Source organism: Anomaloglossus baeobatrachus, chromosome 6, assembly GCF_048569485.1.
Source record: "Anomaloglossus baeobatrachus isolate aAnoBae1 chromosome 6, aAnoBae1.hap1, whole genome shotgun sequence".
Lineage (NCBI taxonomy): Eukaryota > Metazoa > Chordata > Amphibia > Anura > Aromobatidae > Anomaloglossus > Anomaloglossus baeobatrachus.
Genome location: NC_134358.1, coordinates 476,510,802 through 476,538,649, shown reverse-complemented (window position 1 = coordinate 476,538,649; position 27,848 = coordinate 476,510,802). Strand labels below are relative to the sequence as shown.

General features: G+C 47.7%; 1 protein-coding gene across 2 annotated transcripts in view; it reads left to right on the top strand.

Moving 5' to 3' along the window:
* Positions 1–27,848, top strand: part of PALS2 (protein associated with LIN7 2, MAGUK p55 family member) — a 257,887-nt gene that overhangs the window by 100,907 nt on the left and 129,132 nt on the right. For both annotated transcript variants that reach the window (XM_075315355.1, XM_075315354.1), the window contains exons 3-4: positions 4,822–4,974; positions 14,566–14,712. In XM_075315355.1, coding sequence (XP_075171470.1) covers positions 4,822–4,974; positions 14,566–14,712 — 300 coding nt within the window. The remainder of the gene's footprint in view (positions 1–4,821; positions 4,975–14,565; positions 14,713–27,848) is intronic.

The following is a 27,848-nucleotide window of genomic DNA, read 5'->3' as shown; positions in this document are numbered from 1 at the left end:
ATTTGCTTTCCAAAATTCAAATATTGCTCCTTCTGTTCAGAGTCCTCCCATTTGTCCAAACAGAGGTTTCTGACCACATGTGAGGTAGGGTTATCGGCGCTCAGAAGAAATTGGGTAACATATTTCGGGGCCCATATTGTTGTGTTAATTCTTCTAAAAGTGAATAAATTGGGGAGAGCAACATTTTTAGGTAAAATGATCATTTTTGGGTTTTTTCATGCCACATCGCTTTAGGTCCGGTGAAGCACCTGATGGGTTAATAAACTTCTTGGATGTGGTTTTGAGCAGTGTGAGGGGTACAGTTTTTAGAATGATGTCACTTTTGGAATTTTCTGTCACCTCGGCCTCTCAAAGTCACTTCAAATATGATGTGGTCCCTAAAAAAAATGGTTTGTAAATTTTGTTGAAAAAATGGAAAATTGCTGATGAACTTTGAACCCTTCTAACTTCCTAACCCCAAAAAGTTTTGTTTCAAAAATTGCTCTGATGTAAAGTAGACATATGGGAAATGTTATTTATTAACTATTTTGTGTCCCAGAACTCTCTGGTTTAAGGGCAGAAAATTATGACATTTTCGTCAAATTTCTGATTTTTGTTTTTTCACAAATAAAAGCAAAAAAATATTGTCCTAAATTTATAACTATCCTGAACTACAATATGTCACAAAAAAACAATCTGAGAATCATCGCGATCTGCTGAAGTGTTAGTTATAACCTCATAAAGTGACACTGGTCAAAATTACAAAAAATGGCCTAGCTATTAAGTACAAAATTGGTTTCGTCCTTAAAGGCCGCTTTACAAGGGACGATTTATCGTACGTTCGCATTTGCAATCGCACCCGCCCTCATCGTTTGTGCGATACGGGAAATTTGTTGCCCGTGTCGCACAAAGTCGTAACCCCCGTCACACGTACTTACCTTCCAAACAACCTCGCTGTGGGTGGCGAACATCCTCTTCCTGATGGGGGAGGGACGTTCGGCGTCACACAGCGGACGCCAAATAGAAGCGGAGGGGCGGAGATGAGCGGGACGTAAACATCCCGCCCACCACCTTACTTCCACATTGCCGGCGGGACGCAGGTAAGCTGCAGTTCATTGTTCCCAGGGTGTCACACGGAGCGACGTGTGCTGCCCCGGGAACAATGAACAACCGGCGTGCAGAAGGACGTTCAATTTTTTTTTTTTTTTTTTGAAAATGAGCAACGTGTCACCGAGCAACGATAAGGTGAGTATTTTTGCTCGTTCACAGTCGTTCATAGCTGTCACACGCTACGATATGTCAAACGGCGCCGGATGTGCGTCACTAACGACGTAATCCCGACGACATATCGTTTGATATATCGTAGCGTGTAACGGGCCCTTAACGACCCATGACGTACTGGGTACGTCATGGATCGTGTGCCGGTAAGCCCCACCCCCTGCTGGCGGCAGGCGGCGGCGATCCGCGCACATATCAGCTGTTATCAACAGCTGACATGTGTGCCATGTGTGCTTCCACCCGCGGCCATTAACCCCTTACGTTTCGCTGCCAAAATCTGGCAGCGATATGTATATGGGCGCCGCCATGACAGTCACTTACCCCGCCCCCACCGGAAGTCATGTGACATGATCACGTGACTTTCGGTGGTTGCCATGGTAGCACAGGGTCATGTGATGACGCCTGTAGCTAACATGACTCACTTCCTCTCAATGCCGGAATACAGCCGGCATTGAAAGTAAAGCAGCAAATCTGCAGTTCTCAGCTCTGTAGATGAGATCTGCAGATAGTGCAGAGCGATCGGATTGCTGATCGCTATAAGCCCCCTAGGGGGACTAGTAAAATAAAAAAAAAGTAAAACAAAAGTTTTAAAAAATTTTAAAAAAATAAAAAAAACCTAAAAGTTCAAATCACCCCCCTTTCACCCCATTGAAAATTAAAGGGTTAAAAAAAATAAAAAAATACACATATTTGGTATCGCCGCGTTCAGAAATGCCCGATCTATCAAAATATAAAATCGATGAATCTGATCAGTAAACGGCGTAGCGGCAAAAAAAATTCCAAACGCCAAAATTACGTTTTTTGGTCGCCGCAAATTTTGCGCAAAATGCAATAACAGGCGATCAAAACGTAGCATCTGCGCAAAAATAGTACTGTTAAAAACGTCAGGTCGAGACACAAAAAATAAGCCATCACTGAGCCTCAGATCCCGAAAAATGAGACCGCTACGGGTTTTGGAAAATGGCGCAAAACGTGTGCCACTTTTTTTTGGACAAGCTTGTGAATTTGTTTTAACCCCTTAGATACAAGTAAACCTATACATGTTTGGTGTCTACAAACTCGCACTGACCTGAGGCATCACATAGATACATCAGTTTTACCATATAGTGAACACAGTGAATAAAATATCCCAAAAACTATTGTACGATCACACTTTTTTTGCAATTTTTCCGCACTTGGAATTTTTTGCTGTTTTCCAGTACACTATATGGTAAAAGTTATGGTTTCATTTAAAAGTACAACTCGTCCCGCAAAAAACAAGCCCTCATATGGCAAGATTGATGGAAAAATAAAAAAGTTACGCCTCTCAGAAGAAGGGTAGCAAAAAACGCAAAAACGGAAAGTGCCCGGGGGCTGAAGGGGTTAAGGCTATGTTCACACAGGGCTTTTTTGGCAAGTTGTTTTTTTTTTCCTGATCTTGTGGCAGGAAATCTCCTTTGAGTCATCTGAGTTTTTGGTGCTTTTTTTTCTACAAAATAGGTTGAATCAATGAAAAAATGCCACAAAGAATTGACATGCTCGTTCTTTGAAATCTGCAGAAAAAACGCAGGTATTTGACAAAACAGGAAAAAATCTGGTGTGTATGCGATTTCAGAAATCTCATAGACTTTGCTGGGACTGTAAAAAGCAGCTTTTTATTAGCATGGATTTGCATAAAACCAAGGCAAATCTGCAACTAAAAAAAACGCAGTAAAAACTTACCAAAAAAGCCCTGTGTGAACATAGCCTTACTCTCAAATTTACTTTACTTAGGTAAAATGTATCTCAAATAGATTCTTCTGTCTTTCCATGGAGGTGGTCTCCCTCCAAGTATTTCTTCATACAGGCATGTTGTGGGCCCAGAGTTCCATATAGCACATCGGTATTAGCTGTGCCAGATCCATGTGTTTGGACTCATTGTGAGGAATTCATCACTATGTGGGTTATGCTGGGTGTATTTATACCCACTGTCCTCTGTTGCGTGACCCCTGTTGTTAATGGAGGAAAACTTCAAAGCTCACTTTGCTCATGACACAGGGGCACGTGTTTGTAGATGCAGATACTACCCAGCTCTGTACACTGCTTAAAGAGAAGGGTGTCACGTTTTTTATTTTTGTATTACTAGTGATGATGAAATCAAGTATTTTTAATACAAAATTAAATTCACTGTTTAGTTTTTATTTAATTCTAGTTTTACTGAAACACTGGGGGCTGCCATCTTGGATTTGCTGTGAGTAACGACAGTTGCTCACCTTCTTTATGTCAGCACCCATTCACTTTATGGTCAGCACCCATTCACTCTGATGGTCGGACTCCAACTCTATACTTAATACAGGAGAGCTCCCTGCTGTGAAATGGACGCACCCCCTGGGCTGTACAGATCACAGCAGAGGGAGGATGTCAGCACCATGTTTGTGCAGCTCACAGCATATGCTGTGTGCTGCATTTTCCCCCTGTCACCCATTCGGCCTGTGTGAGTACTGTACCGGCACCCCACCGCCGCTGCAACAGTCTCCAATGAAACCTCCCACGCCGCCGCTAATCTCCCCACCCTCCCGCTCTCCTTGCCGCAGCCGCTGTACAGTTTCCCCTTGTCACCCTTTCGGCCTGTGTGAGTACCGGCGCCCCTCCCCCGCCGTACCGTCTCCCTGTCACTGTTTCCCCCTGTCACCTGTTTAGCCTGTGTGAGTACCGGCTCCCCTCCCCCCGCCGCGGCTGCTAGGTTTACAGCCTAGGACCTTGCAATTTCTCATTAATTTTAGTTTGTGTTTTTGTTTTTTTTCCTCACCTTCTTCCAAGAGCCATAACATTTTTTTTATTTTTCTGTTGAATTCCACCATAGTTTTGTTGGGTTTTGTTGTTACAGCGTTTCATAAAGTTTAAGGTTGAAGGTAGACTTAAGTCCATCGAGTTCAACCCCATGACCTATCCTAACATGCTGATCCAGTGGAAAACAAAAAAAAAAACCCCATACGGTAGACAGTAATCGCCACATCCGGGCCCTGTACAACAGATGTGACTACTTCCTATGAACGCTCGCTCTCAGCCTGCATTCACAGGAAGTTCGTCATGACAGAGGGGGGCCACAGTTGGGAGCAGGAAATGGTGTACTCCCCGCTGGCGCATGTTAAATTTTGTTTTCAGCCACAGATGAATCTTCAATCCACCCACAGCTGTTAGAGGCACATGTCGACTGATCATATCTGCCGACATGTGCAGGGAAAGATGCGTGCTCAGCGTGTGAGCCCGCATCAAAGGCAGGGACACGACCATGGACGTTCCAGTATGTACAAGGTCATGAATTAGGTTAACATGGAATTTAAAAATGGTTTGTCTGGTCCAAAATATATCCTGGGGTGTTAGTGACAATTTGTAATGCATTGTGAGATATTTGTAGGTACTGAATATTTTTTTTTTTCTACTTCTGGTATAAAATCTCCAAGATGTTATATTCATGGTCTGTGATTATCACTGTGAGTTCTGGTCTTATATGGTTGGTACATTCTGATACATTCCACTCTATGGTAACTCTCCGCTGCCCCTCTGTGTACAGTTTAATATTTTGACTTTCTTTTTTTATTGCAGGCTCACGAGCGCCTAGAAGACACGAAGCTAGAGGCTGTTGGTGACAATAATGTTGAGCTTGTGCATGAAATTCTGGAAGACATTAGTCCATTAGCAGACCAAGATACAAATGTTGAAGAACTTGTTGGAATACTTAAAGAGCCCCATTTTCAGGTATGTATGGACCAGTGTTGGTAAATATAATATTTCATGGATCGATAACTTTCCAGCTCATAATTTGAGCGGTATGAATAGTTTACTGTGGTGCCTCCAATGAGAGTGTACTTGAAATCTCATTAAGGTCTAAATTTCCAAAGATGTAAAATGGGAACCACTGATCTGATCGTATCCATGATTGGAAGTATCATAACAATTGTATGCTACCATGTTGTTGTCCTTGCGCCTTTCCGAGGAGGTACCCAGCATACCCATGTATTACACAGGCAGCCCATTGATTTTTAATAAAGCGTTATGGAGGGTGTCCTTTTCCTTGCAATCACCAGCAGGAGACAACAACATTTGAAGACCGTTGTCCCTTGAATTCAGCTGAGATTCTGAATTTCGGGATGCTCTTCAATAAACTTATTTCATGAAGCCCTTCTAATCAAAGGCATTGTCTAAAATGCCCCACGCCATTCGATGTGAACTCTATACCCCTAGGAAGATATTTCTATCAAAGATTTGGATCCTGAGCATGGAAACCAAAGTATGGATTTTCCAGAACCTGTGTATGCAGTTAATTTAAAGATTATTTATTTTAATACTATTGTTTAGATACAGGTTATTGATTACCACTCCTTAGGATAGGTGATGACTATCAGATCAGAATAGGGAATTATCAGGTCAGAAAGGGGTCCGCTATACTGCACCTCCTCCAAGTTTAGTTATTTGATACAGTGGTTGCCTGATTTCAAACATTTAAATAGTTGCAATGTTCAGCGCCATCCATTGTGTAGTGCACACTGCCGAGAACCACATATCAGCTCTTATGCAATGGAACTGTCCTTTAATAGTCTGCAGCTGCCATTGCAGATTTGAATTAATGGAGTGAGAAAAAACAAAGATCCTGTAAAAACTGCAATTTTTTTTTAACCAGTTCGAGACTAGGCCATTTTACCCTACTCCTAACCAGGCAGATTTCATTTTTTTTTTTTTTTTTGTTGGTGGATTGTCCGGTCCAACCGTATTGGAGAAAAAAATATTCCCGGTTCAAGCCCGAATTTAATCCCGGATATCTGACCTGACGCCGATCCCCAAAGAAGTCTATAGGAACCCCAATCAGGCTCTTTAAAATGGTGGTAGAAGGGATAGGAAAATTAGAGTAGGTGTGTTGTACTTACCAGTCTCTCACACAGCTGTAACACTACTTCCGGGGCCGCTCATTAACGTCATGGATATGCACTGCTTCTCCCGCTCACCGGCAGTCCTGGCGTCTGGGATTGGTTGCAGTCAGGCACGCTGTCAAAAAGTGTGGGGGCACGGTGTGACTTCGACCAATCACAGATGCTGTGGGTGACCCTATCATGATGTAAAAACAAATAAAAAAAATTTGCTACAGTCCCACCATATTTTGATGCGTAGCACAGATAAAGCATACGGCTGCAGCCCCAGCCGAGTGCATTTCTTTGCTGTGTATCAAAATAAGGGGAACCTCATGCTGTTTGATTTTTGGTTTTTTTTTTTTTGTTTTATATATTTATATATATATATATATATATATATATATATATATATATATATATATATATATATATATATATATATATATATATATATATATAAATGTATGTATGCATGTATGTCAAAATAGGAAGACAGGAGTCAAAAAGGTGCCAATAAAGTAAATATAATTTTATTAGTTACACTCATAGATGTGCAAACAGCAAAGGAGAAGATAAAATCACCAAGGGGTGTGAAGATGCATAATCAGGATCAACAAAGTAAATGATAATAAGGAATGGCCAGTTGTAATGACATGAATAAAGCAGAGGGGGGATAACAAGGCAAGCTCAATAGAAAAAATACATATAAAGTGCATGTGCATAGATACATGTAATAGCCTGCTCAGGCACCCCCAATGCATAAATAAGACCTAGCTCAATCCAATAAATATTACAATAAATACAGAATAAAGTGGCCAATGCATGTTAAAGTGGCCAGTGCATGATCCTGAGAAATGCAAGGAAGAGGCTCCCCCATACCCCACCAACGTACGTTTCGCCTATGTGAGCACCGTGCTCAGATTCGGCTTCCTCAGGGAGGGAGAAGGCAGCGCCATGCTCGTTGCAGTCCAGAGGTTTATGTTATGGAGCGCGCACATGTTTCCGCGTACGTCACATCCTAGGGTGACGCGCGCACATGTCGGCAGCGTCCCGATAGGGGCGGGCCAGCCGTCGGGCGGCAACGCGCACGCGCGGGAGCAGGGACGCGTCATCCCACTCCCGCAAGAGCGCGGTAACCATAGCGACGGCAAGCACGCCCATAGCAGGAGGAAACAGACATGCCGCGCGTACGGAGGTGAGTGACCATGTGAACATAGGACCAAAGAGGAATACACAAACCAGACAGTGACTATAACAATGTAGAGAATAAAAGAACAATACAAATGGCAGATCCGGTGTCCTCATATGCTTGATTATCGTTAGGTACAACGTATCCAGGGTAGTAAAAGAGGTCCAAGGAAGGGAATGTAATAGTCCAAAGACGGAATACTGGAAAAATGTACATAAAAAGCATAAAAGTTAATGGACGCATAAGATGTGTGCGCTATATAGTGCAACAAAACTAAGCATAGCGTATAGAAGAGAGAAAGGGAAAGCACAACAAGAATAAAAAATGGTTAAAAAGTAGTAGAAGATAAAAAACACACAAACCCTAAAGGATAAAATTAAGGTCAATCCTGGTGATGATGAGATGGAAGATCATACATGTCAGAGGAACGGGGCGAAACTCATTGTTTCGTTGTGTCCCTTTGGGACCAACGTATCCAGGCGGTGGATCCAGCGAGCCTCACATTGGGCAAGTATCTTTTTGAGGTTACCACCCCTGGACCCGCTGCTCACCATGTCAATGCCCCGCACCTCCAACAATGCAGAATTGCAGTTGTGATGGATCTTGAAGTGCCGAGGCAACGTTTTAAGCAATGTGATGTCCATAACTGATTTCGCTGCCTCGATGTCACGAACATGCTCCCTGACCCTGATGCGGAGCTCACGGGAAGTGAGCCCCACATAGATCAGGGAGCATGGGCACACAGCATAGTATACCACATGTGTGGATCCACATGTGATATATTTCCTAATTTGGAATGTCTGAGCCCTGTCAGACGAAAAAAACGTCATGCAACGGACCACGTTTCTGCAGGCCACACAGTGGCCACACTTATAGCAGCCCACAGTTGGACCTCTAGAACCAAATGGGTTGCGAACAGGGGGAACATAGTGGCTGGCCACTAAAATGTCCCGCAGATTTTTAGCCCGGCGCGCTGCAACCAGCGGAGCACGCGGTAGGAAGTCCGAGAGCACAGGATCCGATAAAAGCACCGGCCAGTGCTTGCTCAGAATACCTCTCGCAGTGCTCCATTCATGGTTGAAGGTACCAATAAAGCGCAATTCGGGCTCTGAGGGACCCTCCCTGGACTTATATGAGAGCAACTGAGGTCTAGGGGTGTTCCTAGCACGAAGGTAACCCCTCTTGATGGCCCGATTGCTGTAGCCTCGGTCCCGGAAACGACACTGGAGATCGGCAGACTGTTGTTCGAAGGCAATGTCCGACGAGCAGATCCGCCTCATCCTGAGGAACTGACCAGTAGGCACGGCTCGGATGGTGGGGGGGTATGTGCAGAGGAAGCATGCAGCAGTGCGTTGACTGACGTTTCTTTCCTATGGACGTCGGTCTGAATGGTTCGTTCAGAACCGACTGAGATCTTAATGTCCAGAAAGTCAACGCAACTGCTGCTATGCTTATGCGTTAATTTAATGTTAAAGATGTTATTATTAAGTTCCCCCATAAATGTCTCGAGCTGCTCCACAGTGCCCTGCCAAAAAATCAAAATATCGTCGATATACCTTAGCCAGCACTGCACATGGGCGCCAGCCCCCGCACCATCGTCACCAAAAACCAACCTCTCCCAGAATCCTAAAAAGAGGTTGGCGTACGAAGGCGCGCAGGCCGCGCCCATCGCAGTGCCGCGCCCCTGAAGGTAATACCGATCATTGAAAATAAAAAAATTATGGGTAAGGGCAAAGTGGAGCAACTCAAGGATGAAATCCCCCATCCTGCCGCACCGACTGTCCATCCCCAGGAAGAAACGGACCGCTGCCAGACCGTCCGCATGTCGGATGCATGTGTACAGACTCTCCACATCGACAGTAACCAACAGTACATCATTTTCCACAAAGATGCCGTCAATCCTGTTCAGGACGTCCGTCGTGTCCTTAACATACGAGGGGAGTGTCTCGACCAAAGGTTTAAGATAGAAATCAATTAATTTACAAATGGGTTCACACAGCCCCTCGATGCCGGACACGATAGGACGCCCCGGAGGATTGACGGGATCTTTGTGGATTTTTGGTATAAAATACAAAGTCGGAATTTTAGGTATCTTGTTGGAGAGTCCGTCACACATCCTCTGGTCTATAATGCCTTTCTCCAGTGCCACCTCCAGAATGCGGGTCAGTTCTTTGGAATATGTAGCAAGGGGGTTACAAGAAAGCCTCGTGTAGGTCTCCCTATCCCTCAGTTGTCTCATTGCCTCTTTTTCATACTTGTCCACTGCCCAGATCACGACGTTGCCCCCCTTGTCCGCCGCTTTGATAACAATATCCTTGTAGGAACGGAGTTCCTCTAATGCAGCCCGTTGTCTGTGTGTGAGGTTGTCTCTAGTCCTTCTTGTTGGAATTCTTTTGAAGTCACTAGTGACCAACCTCACAAATATATATCCAGTGCTGGGCAAAGGGACAAGGGGGGGAATTTAGTAGATCTGGGCAGTAACGAATCAGGACGATGGGTTTTGGTGACGATGGTGCGGGGGCTGGCGCCCATGTGCAGTGCTGGCTAAGGTATATCGACGATATTTTGATTTTTTGGCAAGGCACTGTGGAGCAGCTCGAGACATTTATGGGGGAACTTAATAATAACATCTTTAACATTAAATTAACGCATAAGCATAGCAGCAGTTGCGTTGACTTTCTGGACATTAAGATCTCAGTCTGTTCTGAACGAACCATTCAGACCGACGTCCATAGGAAAGAAACGTCAGTCAACGCACTGCTGCATGCTTCCTCTGCACATACCCCCTCCACCATCCGAGCCGTGCCTACTGGTCAGTTCCTCAGGATGAGGCGGATCTGCTCGTCAGACATTGCCTTCGAACAACAGTCTGCCGATCTCCAGTGTCGTTTCCGGGACCGAGGCTACAGCAATCGGGCCATCAAGAGGGGTTACCTTCGTGCTAGGAACACCCCTAGACCTCAGTTGCTCTCATATAAGTCCAGGGAGGGTCCCTCAGAGCCCGAATTGCGCTTTATTGGTACCTTCAACCATGAATGGAGCACTGTGAGAGGTATTCTGAGCAAGCACTGGCCGGTGCTTTTATCGGATCCTGTGCTCTCGGACTTCCTACCGCGTGCTCCGCTGGTTGCAGCGCGCCGGGCTAAAAATCTGCGGGACATTTTAGTGGCCAGCCACTATGTTCCCCCTGTTCGCAACCCATTTGGTTCTAGAGGTCCAACTGTGGGCTGCTATAAGTGTGGCCACTGTGTGGCCTGCAGAAACGTGGTCCGTTGCATGACGTTTTTTTCGTCTGACAGGGCTCAGACATTCCAAATTAGGAAATATATCACATGTGGATCCACACATGTGGTATACTTTGCTGTGTGCCCATGCTCCCTGATCTATGTGGGGCTCACTTCCCGTGAGCTCCGCATCAGGGTCAGGGAGCATGTTCGTGACATTGAGGCAGCGAAATCAGTTATGGACATCACATTGCTTAAAACGTTGCCTCGGCACTTCAAGATCCATCACAACTGCAATTCTGCATTGTTGGAGGTGCGGGGCATTGACATGGTGAGCAGCGGGTCCAGGGGTGGTAACCTCAAAAAGATACTTGCCCAATGTGAGGCTCGCTGGATCCACCGCCTGGATACGTTGGTCCCAAAGGGACTCAACGAAACAATGAGTTTCGCCCCGTTCCTCTGACAGGTATGATCTTCCATCTCATCATCACCAGGATTGACCTTAATTTTATCCTTTAGGGTTTGTGTGTTTTTTATCTTCTACTACTTTTTAACCATTTTTTATTCTTGTTGTGCTTTCCCTTTCTCTCTTCTATACGCTATGCTTAGTTTTGTTGCACTATATAGCGCACACATCTTATGCGTCCATTAACTTTTATGCTTTATATGTACATTTTTCCAGTATTCCGTCTTTGGACTATTACATTCCCTTCCTTGGACCTCTTTTACTACCCTGGATACGTTGTACCTAACGATAATCAAGCATATGAGGACACCGGATCTGCCATTTGTATTGTTCTTTTATTCTCTACATTGTTATTGTCACTGTCTGGTTTGTGTATTCCTCTTTGGTCCTATGTTCACATGGTCACTCACCTCCGTACGCGCGGCATGTCTGTTTCCTCCTGCTATGGGCGTGCTTGCCGTTGCTATGGTTGCCGCGCTCTCGCGGGAGTGGGATGACGCGTCCCTGCTCCCGCGCGTGCGCGTTGCCGCCCGACGGCTGGCCCGCCCCTATCGGGACGCTGCCGACATGTGCGCGCGTCACCCTAGGATGTGACGTACGCGGAAACATGTGCGTGCTCCATAACATAAACCCCTGGACTACAACGAGCATGGCGCTGCCTTCTCCCTCCCTGAGGAAGCCGAATCTGAGCACGGTGCTCACATAGGCGAAACGTACGTTGGTGGGGTATGGGGGAGCCTCTTCCTTGCATTTCTCAGGATCATGCACTGGCCACTTTAACATGCATTGGCCACTTTATTCTGTATTTATTGTAATATTTATTGGATTGAGCTAGGTCTTATTTATGCATTGGGGGTGCCTTAGCAGGCTATTACATGTATCTATGCACATGCACTTTATATGTATTTTTTCTATTGAGCTTGCCTTGTTATCCCCCCTCTGCTTTATTCATGTCATTACAACTGGCCATTCCTTATTATCATTTACTTTGTTGATCCTGATTATGCATCTTCACACCCCTTGGTGATTTTATCTTCTCCTTTGCTGTTTGCACATCTATGAGTGTAACTAATACAATTATATTTACTTTATTGGCACCTTTTTGACTCCTGTCTTCCTATTTTGACATTGTTAGTTTGAGTCTGTGCAATGGTCTTATTGACCAACCTGGGCTAGAGTTTGCCCAGCATGATTTTTCATACTGCTGTATGGGGGTCCCTATATTTAACATATATATATATATATATATATATATATATATATATATATATATATATATATATATATATATATATATATATATATATATATATATATATATATATATATATATATATATATATATATATATACATATATATATACATATATATATACATATATATATACATATATATATATATATATATATATATATATATACATATATATATATATATATATATATAATATAAATATATATATATATATATATATATAATATAAATATATATATATATATATATATATATATATATATATATATTTAAATAATTTAAAAAAAAAAAGTTAGAAATGATAATCCCGGAAACATTACCTGGCTCATCTTGGCTGCCCTGGTGCAGTAGCAGTTGGGGTAATAAGGTGTTAATGACAGCTCACAGCTGCCACTAAGCCCTAGATTAGTAATGGGAGGCGTCTGAGACCCCCCTCCCCCATTTATTAATCTGTAAGTGAAATAAACACAAACCCCCAAAAAATCCTTTATTTGAAATAAAATACAAAAAGAAACACCCTTTTTCACATCTTTATTAACCCCAAACACCCAGTTCTGATGTATTCAACACAAAGTCCCACGACGATTCCAGCTCTGCTACATACATACTGAAGGAACAGCGCGCAGGCACAGAACATGTCCGCACGCTGTGTGCTTCAAGCAGAGACTGAGCCACAGAGTTGAGCGATGATGTCACTCAGTTTATTTGTGGTCTCAGCCGGTACCCCAGCTTTGACCGCAGGTAAAGTAACCTTAGGTGACCTCATTAAATTCAGTGACCTCACTTCAGGTGAGGTCACTGAGTCCACAGACCTGCATCTCCTGGCAGAAAACTGTGGGGGGGGTTTTGCCAAGAGATGCAGATCTGGTGCTGACTATTGACATGAGGAGCAGTGAATATTCATTTTCTTTAATAGCGAACACACAATCGCCCCAGCCACTGCAGGAAGCCGACGGCTGGGGTGAACACGTGCCAGCATCATCGGCAGCACGATACAAAGCTGCGTGTTCCCTCAACTTGTACCCCTCAGCAATGAGCTTCTCTGATGGTGGGTATATGAGTCCTGACTTCAGAGAGGCACACTGCGCAGCGTCCGAAGTCGTCCGCAGTTCTGGTTATGCGTACTATGAAGCTTGGTGCATGCGTCCCAGCTTGAGAGAGGCGTAGTGCGGATGACTTCGTATCTTGCACAGTGAGCCTCTTTGAAGCCATGATGCATACACCCGGTGTCAGAGAAGCTGAATGCTGAGGGGTACAAAGCTGTGCGCCCGTGCTACCTTGAACCGTGCTGCCAATGACGCTGGCTGTTTTAAATCTGGTTGTCTCGCCCACAGTGGCGTGATAACATGCTGAGTGGGCTGACTAGTCAGGGGAGGTAACGCCCTTGCAGCTAGTCACAGGCCTAATTAGCATCTCATAAACAGTCTTTAAAAATAATTTTTCTAAATGTCTGTTTATCTATGCTATCACATGAAGAGACTGTTGGGCAGGGATTATAGATATGTGCACAGAACTACTCGTGGGGTTCTGGGTGCACAGGGGACATGACATGTTCCCTTTATGAGTATTCACTGCTCCCCACGCCCATAATCCTGTCGACCTCTCAGAGCCGGCTTCAGTGCAATGAGATTGGCTTGGTGAGCGGTGAATATTCATTCTCTATAATAGCAGGAACATGTCCTAACCCCAGCTGCTGCTGCAGGCTGCTTTTGCCTGCTCCTGCCTGCGTACTGTGACCCTTCTGCCTCCCCCCCTGCACCACCAGGTACAATTTTTTGAGAAAGAGCGTCTTGTAGTCCAAAACTGGGACTTATGTTAGTCCTAGATAAAGTGGAAATTCAGCTTTCTGTCTACACAGCAGAGCTAACTGGGTTTCCTAGGACTTAGCAGCTCCTGTACCCTCCCCACCCCCCAGAGACAACATGAGTTTGGCCCAGAAGAGGGAGGAATGACCGTGCTTCTAAAGCTGTATACACAGTTATTCGGAAGGCAGAAAGCGTAATAAACTGTCCCTGCCATCTGTGTGGGGAGTCTGGCTGTGTCTGACAGGCAGCTTCCCATAGCTGCACAATTTCCTACTAGTTGCTTACTCTGCAATGATTTGTTAGCATGTCAGTGCAGACGACCGCCCAGATGATTGTCTATGGGCATAACAATATATATGGGGTTTTTTGTTGTTTTTTTTTTTTTTTTTTAAACCAAATAAATGCATATAAACAAAAAAATTGTGTCAAAAGGTGGCAAACTACTTCAATTATTTTGGCTACATTGTAAACATTTGATATTGCTTACTTTACTCTTCTTTCAGAGTCTTTTAGAAGCCCATGACATAGTTGCATCAAAATGCTACGACTCTCCCGCTTCAAGTCCTGAAATCAATGCAGTGAATAATCAGATTGCTCCAGTTGACGCTATCCGCATGGTTGGCATTCACAAAAGAGCTGGAGAACCTTTGGTAAGGCATCTGCTAATTATATCTGCAAAATTATATGTAAACAATGCTAGTAATCATATTGTGTAAAATTTGTGACTTGCTCTGGGTTTTTTTTTGTTTTTTTTTTTCCTCTTCCAAGTTTCTTGCTAATCACTAATGTGGGCGTCACACGAGACGATATATCTAACGTGATGTAGGCGGGGTCACGTCGTAAGTGATGCACATCCGGCATCGTTAGTGATATCGTAGCGTGTGACAGCTATGAACGATCAGAAATACTCACCTTCTCGTTCATCGTTGACACGTCGCTCATATTCTAAAAATCGAATGTCCTGTTCATCGTTCCCGGGGCAGCACACATCGCTCCGTGTGACACCCCAGGAACGATGAACTGCAGCTTACCTGCGGCTGCTGGCAATGAGGAAGGAAGGAGGTGGGTGGGATGTTTACGTCCTGCTCGTCTCCGCCCTTTCGCTTCAATTATGCGGCCGCTGTGTGACGCCGCTGTGACGCCGAACGTCCCACACACACCCTTCAGGAAGTGGAGGTTCGCCACCCACAGCGACGTCACTCAGCAGGTAAGTGCGCATGACGGGGGTTTAACGACTTTGTGCGCCACGGGCAACTAATTGCCCGTGACACACAAACGACGGGGGGCAGGTACGTTCGCACGATAGATCGTATCGTGTGACGCCCGCATGAGGTAAGGGCCATTAAAGAGCATTTTGACACTAGCTAGCTGTTTCCATTTTCCATCTAAAACTTGCTTTGGTTTCTTTTTTTGGGGGCTCAAGATGGAAGCCTTTTGCAGAAACTAAAAGATATGCAAGTAGCTTAAGTGTTATATACAGTAAAATGCTTACCTCCCACTAGAGAACATTTTTAGGATTAAGAAAACATGTTTAGGATTAAGATTAAGCATAGTGCATGGTTGAACTGAAAAATTGTTACACAAAATCTTAATAAAGGGAATGATACTGGAAGGAGAAATGCATGATTGAACAGCTCTTGCTCTGGGCAATGAGCCCGTCCATGCTTTGTATTCGTGGCTTTTTCTGATTATTGCCGACTGTTGGAGAAGCCAGACTACGGTTGAACGTTCATGTGTAAGGCCGGCTTCACACTTGTTTCATAGTCCATAATTAAACCACACTACACCTACTGGCTGTTGGTCTCAAACAAAACCGCCTCCCAGGCATATACAAGGCTGCAGAGTTTGGGTCAGGACTAGGACTGGGCGGACCCGGACTGAAAAAGTCCTGTACCGGCGAACTGCAAGAACCAGGAGACCGGCGATGGAACGGAAGGTAAGGTGAGCATAATATGTATGTGTGCGTGCGTGTTTGTGTGTATTTGTGCATGTTTTGTGCATGTGTGGAATGGGACATTGACCAAGTTATGGAACGAATTGTCTGCATTCCAATGATTTCCTATGGGAAATCTTGCTTTGCTAGATGAGTAACTTGGTTAACAAGCACGCTCGTATATATGTATGTATATATGCAGGTATATATGTGTGTTGTGTGTGTGTTTGTCTATGTATGTATATATATATAGATATATATATAATATATATATATTATAATATATATATATATATAGCTAGCCTTATTCTGTCTGTCTGTCTTGCTCCAAAATTCTGTCCTTACCGCGACAAGCGTCTCATTGGCCGCTTGCCTCGGCTCCGCCCCCCGCACGGATTGGCCGCTCGGCTCCGCCCCCCGCACGGATTGGCCGCTCGCCCAGGCTCCGCCCCCACACGGATTGGCCTCTCGCCCCGGCCCCTGTACGCATTGGCAACTCGGCCACGCCCCGCCCCCCTCACGCATTGCACGCTCACTCTGACCCCGCACGCATTCCCCGAAACGACACGGAGCACCGACTGCCAGGTGAGTGCTGTACCCCCGGGAGCCCACATCAGCGTACGCCGGCAACCCAGCCGACACATACCCTCGCATTGCTGGGGTTGCCGGCGTACGCTGGTGTGGGCTCCCGGGGGGCGGGGTACGCTGGTAACCATGGTACGCATCGAGTAATGTTGTGTAGCATGGTTACCAGCGTACACCGGCTCCCAGGTGAGCGCATCAAGGTCCTGCAGCGACGGAACGCACACACATAACAGACACACACACACACATCAGATCACACTCACTCACTCTCACACACACCTCACACACACATCAGATCGCATCCACACACTCACAACTTCCAGTGATATTGCTTGCTTCTCTGCGGCGATACTGTGCGTGCAGTGACCTTCCAGGACCTGCCAGAAGATCACATGGCCAGAAGCATGTGGTATCTCCGGATGTTGTGAGTGTGAGCACGTATGTGCAATATCGTCAATGTGTGTGTGCGTGTATGCGATCGGGTGTGTGCGTGTATGCGATCGGGTGTGTGCGTGTATGCGATCGGGTGTGTGCGTGTCGGCAGAAGGCAGAGGAGCACTGCGTGCAGTACAGCTGCTGGGACCGCCCACCGGAGGGCACAGGCAGAAGTGGGGTGTGAGTGTATGCGATCACATGTGTGTGTGTATACTGTGCACAGCATGGGGGATGGAGCGTGATAGGGAGTGCGCAGCATGGGGGATGGAGCACGATGGGGGGTGCGCAGCATGGGGGATGGAGCATGATGGGGGGTGCGCAGCATGGGGGATGGAGCACGATGGGGAGTGCGCAGCATGGGGGATGGAGCACGATGGGGAGTGCGCAGCATGGGGGATGGAGCACGTTTGGGAGTGCGCAGCATGGGGGATGGAGCACGTTTTGGAGTGCGCAGCATGGTGGATGGAGCACGATGGGGAATGCGCAGCATGCGGGATGGAGCACGATGGGGGGTGCGCAGCATGGGGGATGGAGCACGATGGGGGGTGCGCAGCATGGGGGATGGAGCACGATGGGGGGGTGCGCAGCATGGGGGATGGAGCACGATGAGGAGTGCGCAGAATGGGGGATGGAGCACGATGGGGGGTGCACACCTCACCCCAAAACACACACACACACCGCCACACACCGCCACACATGCACTGCACAACACACCACACACACACTGGGAACCACAAACACCGCCCTACACAGACACCCACACACACAGACAACGACGCACACACAAATATACGCACATACCGCACAACACACACATTGCACAAAACATACCTCCCACCAAAACACGCACACCCCACACCCACACAAACCGCGCAACACACACAACGCTACAGACACACAGCGCTCCACAAACAACGCAACACAAACAACGCAACACACAAACAACACCGCTATCGCCCCCCGCCACACCCAGACAACACCCAGAACATGTACAGCGTCCTACACAAACACTTGGTAACTACACACAACAACATATATATATATATATATAACAAAAATCATACATTAACTACACAATACGTAAATTCTAGAATACCCGATGCGTAGAATCTGGCCACCTTCTAGTATATATATGTATATATATGTATATGTGTATGTATACAGTTAGGTCCAGAAATATTTGGACAGTGACACAATTTTCGCGAGTTGGGCTCTGCATGCCACCACATTGGATTTGAAATGAAACCTCTACAACAGAATTCAAGTGCAGATTGTAACGTTTAATTTGAAGGTTTGAACAAAAATATCTGATAGAAATTGTAGGAATTGTACACATTTCTTTACAAACACTCCACATTTTAGGAGGTCAAAAGTAATTGGACAAATAAACCAAACCCAAACAAAATATTTTTATTTTCAATATTTTGTTGCGAATCCTTTGGAAGCAATCACTGCCTTAAGTCTGGAACCCATGGACATCACCAAACGCTGGGTTTCCTCCTCCTTAATGCTTTGCCAGGCCTTTACAGTCGCAGCCTTCAGGTCTTGCTTGTTTGTGGGTCTTTCCGTCTTAAGTCTGGATTTGAGCAAGTGAAATGCATGCTCAATTGGGTTAAGATCTGGTGATTGACTTGGCCATTGCAGAATGTTCCACTTTTTTGCACTCATGAACTCCTGGGTAGCTTTGGCTGTATGCTTGGGGTCATTGTCCATCTGTACTATGAAGCACCGTCCGATCAACTTTGCGGCATTTGGCTGAATCTGGGCTGAAAGTATATCCCGGTACACTTCAGAATTCATCCGGCTACTCTTGTCTGCTGTTATGTCATCAATAAACACAAGTGACCCAGTGCCATTGAAAGCCATACATGCCCATGCCATCACGTTGCCTCCACCATGTTTTACAGAGGATGTGGTGTGCCTTGGATCATGTGCCATTCCCTTTCTTCTCCAAACTTTTTTCTTCCCATCATTCTGGTACAGGTTGATCTTTGTCTCATCTGTCCATAGAATACTTTTCCAGAACTGAGCTGGCTTCATGAGGTGTTTCTCAGCAAATTTAACTCTGGCCTGTCTATTTTTGGAATTGATGAATGGTTTGCATCTAGATGTGAACCCTTTGTATTTACTTTCATGGAGTCTTCTCTTTACTGTTGACTTAGAGACAGATACACCTACTTCACTGAGAGTGTTCTGGACTTCAGTTGATGTTGTGAATGGGTTCTTCTTCACCAAAGAAAGTATGCGGCGATCATCCACCACTGTTGTCATCCGTGGACGCCCAGGCCTTTTAGCGTTCCCAAGCTCACCAGTCAATTCCTTTTTTCTCAGAATGTACCCGACTGTTGATTTTGCTACTCCAATCATGTCTGCTATCTCTCTGATGGATTTTTTCTTTTTTTTCAGCCTTAGGATGTTCTGCTTCACCTCAATTGAGAGTTCCTTAGACCGCATGTTGTCTGGTCACAGCAACCGCTTCCAAATGCAAAACCACACACCTGTAATCAACCCCAGACCTTTTAACTACTTCATTGATTACAGGTTCACGAGGGAGACGCCTTCAGAGTTCATTGCAGCCCTTAGAGTCCCTTGTCCAATTACTTTTGGTCCCTTGAAAAAGAGGAGGCTATGCATTACAGAGCTATGATTCCTAAACCCTTTCTCCGATTTGGATGTGAAAACTCTCATATTGCAGCTGGGAGTGTGCACTTTCAGCCCATATTATATATATAATTGTATTTCTGAACATGTTTTTGTATACAGCTAAAATAACAAAACTTGTGTCACTGTCCAAATATTTCTGGACCTAACTGTATATGTATATATATAATCTCTAATTGCCTTAGTCTGTCTGTCTGTCGTGCTCCAAAATTGTGTCCTTACGGTGACACAAAGCTGATTGGCCGCTGGGCTCGCTATGGCCCCGCCCCCCCGCACGGATTGGCCGCTCGCCCATGCTGCGCCCCCACACGCATTGGCTGGCCGCTCGCCCAGGCTCCGCCCCCCCCCCCACACACAGATTGGCCTCTCGCCCCGGCACCCTGCAGGCATTGGCAACTCGGCCACGCCCCGCCCCCCTCACGCAATGCACGCTACCTCTGGCCCCGCCCCCCCACGCATTCCCCGAACGGACACGGTCACGGAGCCACGACTCCCAGGTGAGTACTGTACCCCCGGGAGCCCACATCAGCGTATGCCGCAAACCCAGCCGACACATACCCTCGCATTGCTGGGGCTGGCAAGCGTATGTTGGTGTGGGCTCCCGTGCGAGCGGGGGACGAGATACGCTGGTAACCATGCTAGCATGGTTACCAGCGCATCAAGGTCCTGCAGCGGCGGAACATACACACACGCACGCACATAACGGCACACACACATCAGATCACACTCACTCTCTCACACACCTCACACACACATCACATCGCATCCACATACTCACAACATCCTGGGATATCGCTTGCTTCTCGGCGGCGATACTGTGCTGTGAGCTTCCAGGACCTGCCGGAGGATCACATGGCCAGAAGCATGTGGTATCTCCGGATGTTGTGAGTGTGAGCGCGTATGTGCAATATCGTCAATGTGTGTGTGCGTGAGTGTATGCGATCGGGTGTGTGTGAGTGTATGCGATCGGGTGTGTGTGAGTGTATGCGATCGGGTGTGTGTGAGTGTATGCGATCGGGTGTGTGTGAGTGTATGCGATCGGGTGTGTGTGTGTGTGTATATGCGATCGGATCTGTGAGTGTCGGCAGAGGAGCACGGCGTGCTGGAGGAGGCTGAGAGAAGAGAGGCTGATGCTGGGGAAGGCTGAGGCTGGGGTAGGCTGGGAGGAGAGAGGCTGATGCTGGGGACCGAAAAGGCTGATGCTGGGAGGAGAGAGGCTGATGCTGGGGGAGGCTGAGGCTGGGGTAGGCTGGGAGTAGAGAGGCTGATGCTGGGAGGAGAGAGGCTGATGCTGGGGGAGGCTGAGGCTGGGGTAGGCTGGGAGGAGAGAGGCTGATGCTGGGAAGAGAGAGGCTGATGCTGGGGGAGGCTGAGGCTGGGGTAGGCTTGGAGGAGAGAGGCTGATGCTGGGGACAGAAAAGGCTGATGCTGGGAGGAGAGAGGCTGATGCTGGGAGGAGAGAGGCTGATACTGGGGGAGGCTAAGGCTGGGGTAGGCTGGGAGGAGAGAGGCTGATGCTGGGGGAGGCTGAGGCTGGGGGAGGCTGGGAGGAGAGAGGCTGATGCTAGGGACAGAAAAGGCTGATGCTGGGAGGAGAGAGGCTGATGCTGGGGACAGAGAGGCTGATGCTGGGGACAGAGAGGCTGATGCTAGGGACAGAAAAGGCTGATGCTAGGGACAGAAAAGGCTGATGCTGGGGACAGAGAGGCTGATGCTGGGGACAGAGAGGCTGATGCTGGGGACAGAGAGGCTGATGCTGGGGACAGAGAGGCTGATGCTGGGGACAGAGGGGCTGATGCTGGGGACAGAGGGGCTGATGCTGGGGACAGAGGGGCTGATGCTGGGGACAGAGGGGCTGATGCTGGGGACAGAGGGGCTGATGCTGGGGACAGAGGGGCTGATGCTGGGGACAGAGGGGCTGATGCTGGGGACAGAGGGGCTGATGCTGGGATGGGATGTTTACGTCCTGCTCGTCTCCGCCCTTTCGCTTCTATTATGCGGCCGCTGTGTGACGCCGCTGTGACGCCGAACGTCCCACACACACCCTTCAGGAAGTGGAGGTTCGCCACCCACAGCGACGTCACTCAGCAGGTAAGTGCGCATGACGGGGGTTTAACGACTTTGTGCGCCACGGGCAACTAATTGCCCGTGACACACAAACGACGGGGGGCAGGTACGTTCGCACGATAGATCGTATCGTGTGACGCCCGCATGAGGTAAGGGCCATTAAAGAGCATTTTGACACTAGCTAGCTGTTTCCATTTTCCATCTAAAACTTGCTTTGGTTTCTTTTTTTGGGGGCTCAAGATGGAAGCCTTTTGCAGAAACTAAAAGATATGCAAGTAGCTTAAGTGTTATATACAGTAAAATGCTTACCTCCCACTAGAGAACATTTTTAGGATTAAGAAAACATGTTTAGGATTAAGATTAAGCATAGTGCATGGTTGAACTGAAAAATTGTTACACAAAATCTTAATAAAGGGAATGATACTGGAAGGAGAAATGCATGATTGAACAGCTCTTGCTCTGGGCAATGAGCCCGTCCATGCTTTGTATTCGTGGCTTTTTCTGATTATTGCCGACTGTTGGAGAAGCCAGACTACGGTTGAACGTTCATGTGTAAGGCCGGCTTCACACTTGTTTCATAGTCCATAATTAAACCACACTACACCTACTGGCTGTTGGTCTCAAACAAAACCGCCTCCCAGGCATATACAAGGCTGCAGAGTTTGGGTCAGGACTAGGACTGGGCGGACCCGGACTGAAAAAGTCCTGTACCGGCGAACTGCAAGAACCAGGAGACCGGCGATGGAACGGAAGGTAAGGTGAGCATAATATGTATGTGTGCGTGCGTGTTTGTGTGTATTTGTGCATGTGTGGAATGGGACATTGACCAAGTTATGGAACGAATTGTCTGCATTCCAATGATTTCCTATGGGAAATCTTGCTTTGCTAGATGAGTAACTTGGTTAACAAGCACGCTCGTATATATGTATGTATATATGCAGGTATATATGTGTGTTGTGTGTGTGTTTGTCTATGTATGTATATATATATAGATATATATATAATATATATATATTATAATATATATATATATATAGCTAGCCTTATTCTGTCTGTCTGTCTTGCTCCAAAATTCTGTCCTTACCGCGACAAGCGTCTCATTGGCCGCTTGCCTCGGCTCCGCCCCCCGCACGGATTGGCCGCTCGGCTCCGCCCCCCGCACGGATTGGCCGCTCGCCCAGGCTCCGCCCCCACACGGATTGGCCTCTCGCCCCGGCCCCTGTACGCATTGGCAACTCGGCCACGCCCCGCCCCCCTCACGCATTGCACGCTCACTCTGACCCCGCACGCATTCCCCGAAACGACACGGAGCACCGACTGCCAGGTGAGTGCTGTACCCCCGGGAGCCCACATCAGCGTACGCCGGCAACCCAGCCGACACATACCCTCGCATTGCTGGGGTTGCCGGCGTACGCTGGTGTGGGCTCCCGGGGGGCGGGGTACGCTGGTAACCATGGTACGCATCGAGTAATGTTGTGTAGCATGGTTACCAGCGTACACCGGCTCCCAGGTGAGCGCATCAAGGTCCTGCAGCGACGGAACGCACACACATAACAGACACACACACACACATCAGATCACACTCACTCACTCTCACACACACCTCACACACACATCAGATCGCATCCACACACTCACAACTTCCAGTGATATTGCTTGCTTCTCTGCGGCGATACTGTGCGTGCAGTGACCTTCCAGGACCTGCCAGAAGATCACATGGCCAGAAGCATGTGGTATCTCCGGATGTTGTGAGTGTGAGCACGTATGTGCAATATCGTCAATGTGTGTGTGCGTGTATGCGATCGGGTGTGTGCGTGTATGCGATCGGGTGTGTGCGTGTATGCGATCGGGTGTGTGCGTGTCGGCAGAAGGCAGAGGAGCACTGCGTGCAGTACAGCTGCTGGGACCGCCCACCGGAGGGCACAGGCAGAAGTGGGGTGTGAGTGTATGCGATCACATGTGTGTGTGTATACTGTGCACAGCATGGGGGATGGAGCATGATAGGGAGTGCGCAGCATGGGGGATGGAGCACGATGGGGGGTGCGCAGCATGGGGGATGGAGCATGATGGGGGGTGCGCAGCATGGGGGATGGAGCACGATGGGGAGTGCGCAGCATGGGGGATGGAGCACGATGGGGAGTGCGCAGCATGGGGGATGGAGCACGTTTGGGAGTGCGCAGCATGGGGGATGGAGCACGTTTGGGAGTGCGCAGCATGGGGGATGGAGCACGTTTTGGAGTGCGCAGCATGGTGGATGGAGCACGATGGGGAATGCGCAGCATGCGGGATGGAGCACGATGGGGGGTGCGCAGCATGGGGGATGGAGCACGATGGGGGGTGCGCAGCATGGGGGATGGAGCACGATGGGGGGGTGCGCAGCATGGGGGATGGAGCACGATGAGGAGTGCGCAGAATGGGGGATGGAGCACGATGGGGGGTGCACACCTCACCCCAAAACACACACACACACCGCCACACACCGCCACACATGCACTGCACAACACACCACACACACACTGGGAACCACAAACACCGCCCTACACAGACACCCACACACACAGACAACGACGCACACACAAATATACGCACATACCGCACAACACACACATTGCACAAAACATACCTCCCACCAAAACACGCACACCCCACACCCACACAAACCGCGCAACACACACAACGCTACAGACACACAGCGCTCCACAAACAACGCAACACAAACAACGCAACACACAAACAACACCGCTATCGCCCCCCGCCACACCCAGACAACACCCAGAACATGTACAGCGTCCTACACAAACACTTGGTAACTACACACAACAACATATATATATATATATATATATATAACAAAAATCATACATTAACTACACAATACGTAAATTCTAGAATACCCGATGCGTAGAATCTGGCCACCTTCTAGTATATATATGTATATATATGTATATGTGTATGTATACAGTTAGGTCCAGAAATATTTGGACAGTGACACAATTTTCGCGAGTTGGGCTCTGCATGCCACCACATTGGATTTGAAATGAAACCTCTACAACAGAATTCAAGTGCAGATTGTAACGTTTAATTTGAAGGTTTGAACAAAAATATCTGATAGAAATTGTAGGAATTGTACACATTTCTTTACAAACACTCCACATTTTAGGAGGTCAAAAGTAATTGGACAAATAAACCAAACCCAAACAAAATATTTTTATTTTCAATATTTTGTTGCGAATCCTTTGGAAGCAATCACTGCCTTAAGTCTGGAACCCATGGACATCACCAAACGCTGGGTTTCCTCCTCCTTAATGCTTTGCCAGGCCTTTACAGTCGCAGCCTTCAGGTCTTGCTTGTTTGTGGGTCTTTCCGTCTTAAGTCTGGATTTGAGCAAGTGAAATGCATGCTCAATTGGGTTAAGATCTGGTGATTGACTTGGCCATTGCAGAATGTTCCACTTTTTTGCACTCATGAACTCCTGGGTAGCTTTGGCTGTATGCTTGGGGTCATTGTCCATCTGTACTATGAAGCACCGTCCGATCAACTTTGCGGCATTTGGCTGAATCTGGGCTGAAAGTATATCCCGGTACACTTCAGAATTCATCCGGCTACTCTTGTCTGCTGTTATGTCATCAATAAACACAAGTGACCCAGTGCCATTGAAAGCCATACATGCCCATGCCATCACGTTGCCTCCACCATGTTTTACAGAGGATGTGGTGTGCCTTGGATCATGTGCCATTCCCTTTCTTCTCCAAACTTTTTTCTTCCCATCATTCTGGTACAGGTTGATCTTTGTCTCATCTGTCCATAGAATACTTTTCCAGAACTGAGCTGGCTTCATGAGGTGTTTCTCAGCAAATTTAACTCTGGCCTGTCTATTTTTGGAATTGATGAATGGTTTGCATCTAGATGTGAACCCTTTGTATTTACTTTCATGGAGTCTTCTCTTTACTGTTGACTTAGAGACAGATACACCTACTTCACTGAGAGTGTTCTGGACTTCAGTTGATGTTGTGAATGGGTTCTTCTTCACCAAAGAAAGTATGCGGCGATCATCCACCACTGTTGTCATCCGTGGACGCCCAGGCCTTTTAGCGTTCCCAAGCTCACCAGTCAATTCCTTTTTTCTCAGAATGTACCCGACTGTTGATTTTGCTACTCCAATCATGTCTGCTATCTCTCTGATGGATTTTTTCTTTTTTTTCAGCCTTAGGATGTTCTGCTTCACCTCAATTGAGAGTTCCTTAGACCGCATGTTGTCTGGTCACAGCAACCGCTTCCAAATGCAAAACCACACACCTGTAATCAACCCCAGACCTTTTAACTACTTCATTGATTACAGGTTCACGAGGGAGACGCCTTCAGAGTTCATTGCAGCCCTTAGAGTCCCTTGTCCAATTACTTTTGGTCCCTTGAAAAAGAGGAGGCTATGCATTACAGAGCTATGATTCCTAAACCCTTTCTCCGATTTGGATGTGAAAACTCTCATATTGCAGCTGGGAGTGTGCACTTTCAGCCCATATTATATATATAATTGTATTTCTGAACATGTTTTTGTATACAGCTAAAATAACAAAACTTGTGTCACTGTCCAAATATTTCTGGACCTAACTGTATATGTATATATATAATCTCTAATTGCCTTAGTCTGTCTGTCTGTCGTGCTCCAAAATTGTGTCCTTACGGTGACACAAAGCTGATTGGCCGCTGGGCTCGCTATGGCCCCGCCCCCCCGCACGGATTGGCCGCTCGCCCATGCTGCGCCCCCACACGCATTGGCTGGCCGCTCGCCCAGGCTCCGCCCCCCCCCCCCCCCACACACAGATTGGCCTCTCGCCCCGGCACCCTGCAGGCATTGGCAACTCGGCCACGCCCCGCCCCCCTCACGCAATGCACGCTACCTCTGGCCCCGCCCCCCCACGCATTCCCCGAACGGACACGGTCACGGAGCCACGACTCCCAGGTGAGTACTGTACCCCCGGGAGCCCACATCAGCGTATGCCGCAAACCCAGCCGACACATACCCTCGCATTGCTGGGGCTGGCAAGCGTATGTTGGTGTGGGCTCCCGTGCGAGCGGGGGACGAGATACGCTGGTAACCATGCTAGCATGGTTACCAGCGCATCAAGGTCCTGCAGCGGCGGAACATACACACACGCACGCACATAACGGCACACACACATCAGATCACACTCACTCTCTCACACACCTCACACACACATCACATCGCATCCACATACTCACAACATCCTGGGATATCGCTTGCTTCTCGGCGGCGATACTGTGCTGTGAGCTTCAGGACCTGCCGGAGGATCACATGGCCAGAAGCATGTGGTATCTCCGGATGTTGTGAGTGTGAGCGCGTATGTGCAATATCGTCAATGTGTGTGTGCGTGAGTGTATGCGATCGGGTGTGTGTGAGTGTATGCGATCGGGTGTGTGTGAGTGTATGCGATCGGGTGTGTGTGAGTGTATGCGATCGGGTGTGTGTGAGTGTATGCGATCGGGTGTGTGTGTGTGTGTATATGCGATCGGATCTGTGAGTGTCGGCAGAGGAGCACGGCGTGCTGGAGGAGGCTGAGAGAAGAGAGGCTGATGCTGGGGAAGGCTGAGGCTGGGGTAGGCTGGGAGGAGAGAGGCTGATGCTGGGGACCGAAAAGGCTGATGCTGGGAGGAGAGAGGCTGATGCTGGGGGAGGCTGAGGCTGGGGTAGGCTGGGAGTAGAGAGGCTGATGCTGGGAGGAGAGAGGCTGATGCTGGGGGAGGCTGAGGCTGGGGTAGGCTGGGAGGAGAGAGGCTGATGCTGGGAAGAGAGAGGCTGATGCTGGGGGAGGCTGAGGCTGGGGTAGGCTTGGAGGAGAGAGGCTGATGCTGGGGACAGAAAAGGCTGATGCTGGGAGGAGAGAGGCTGATGCTGGGAGGAGAGAGGCTGATACTGGGGGAGGCTAAGGCTGGGGTAGGCTGGGAGGAGAGAGGCTGATGCTGGGGGAGGCTGAGGCTGGGGGAGGCTGGGAGGAGAGAGGCTGATGCTAGGGACAGAAAAGGCTGATGCTGGGAGGAGAGAGGCTGATGCTGGGGACAGAGAGGCTGATGCTGGGGACAGAGAGG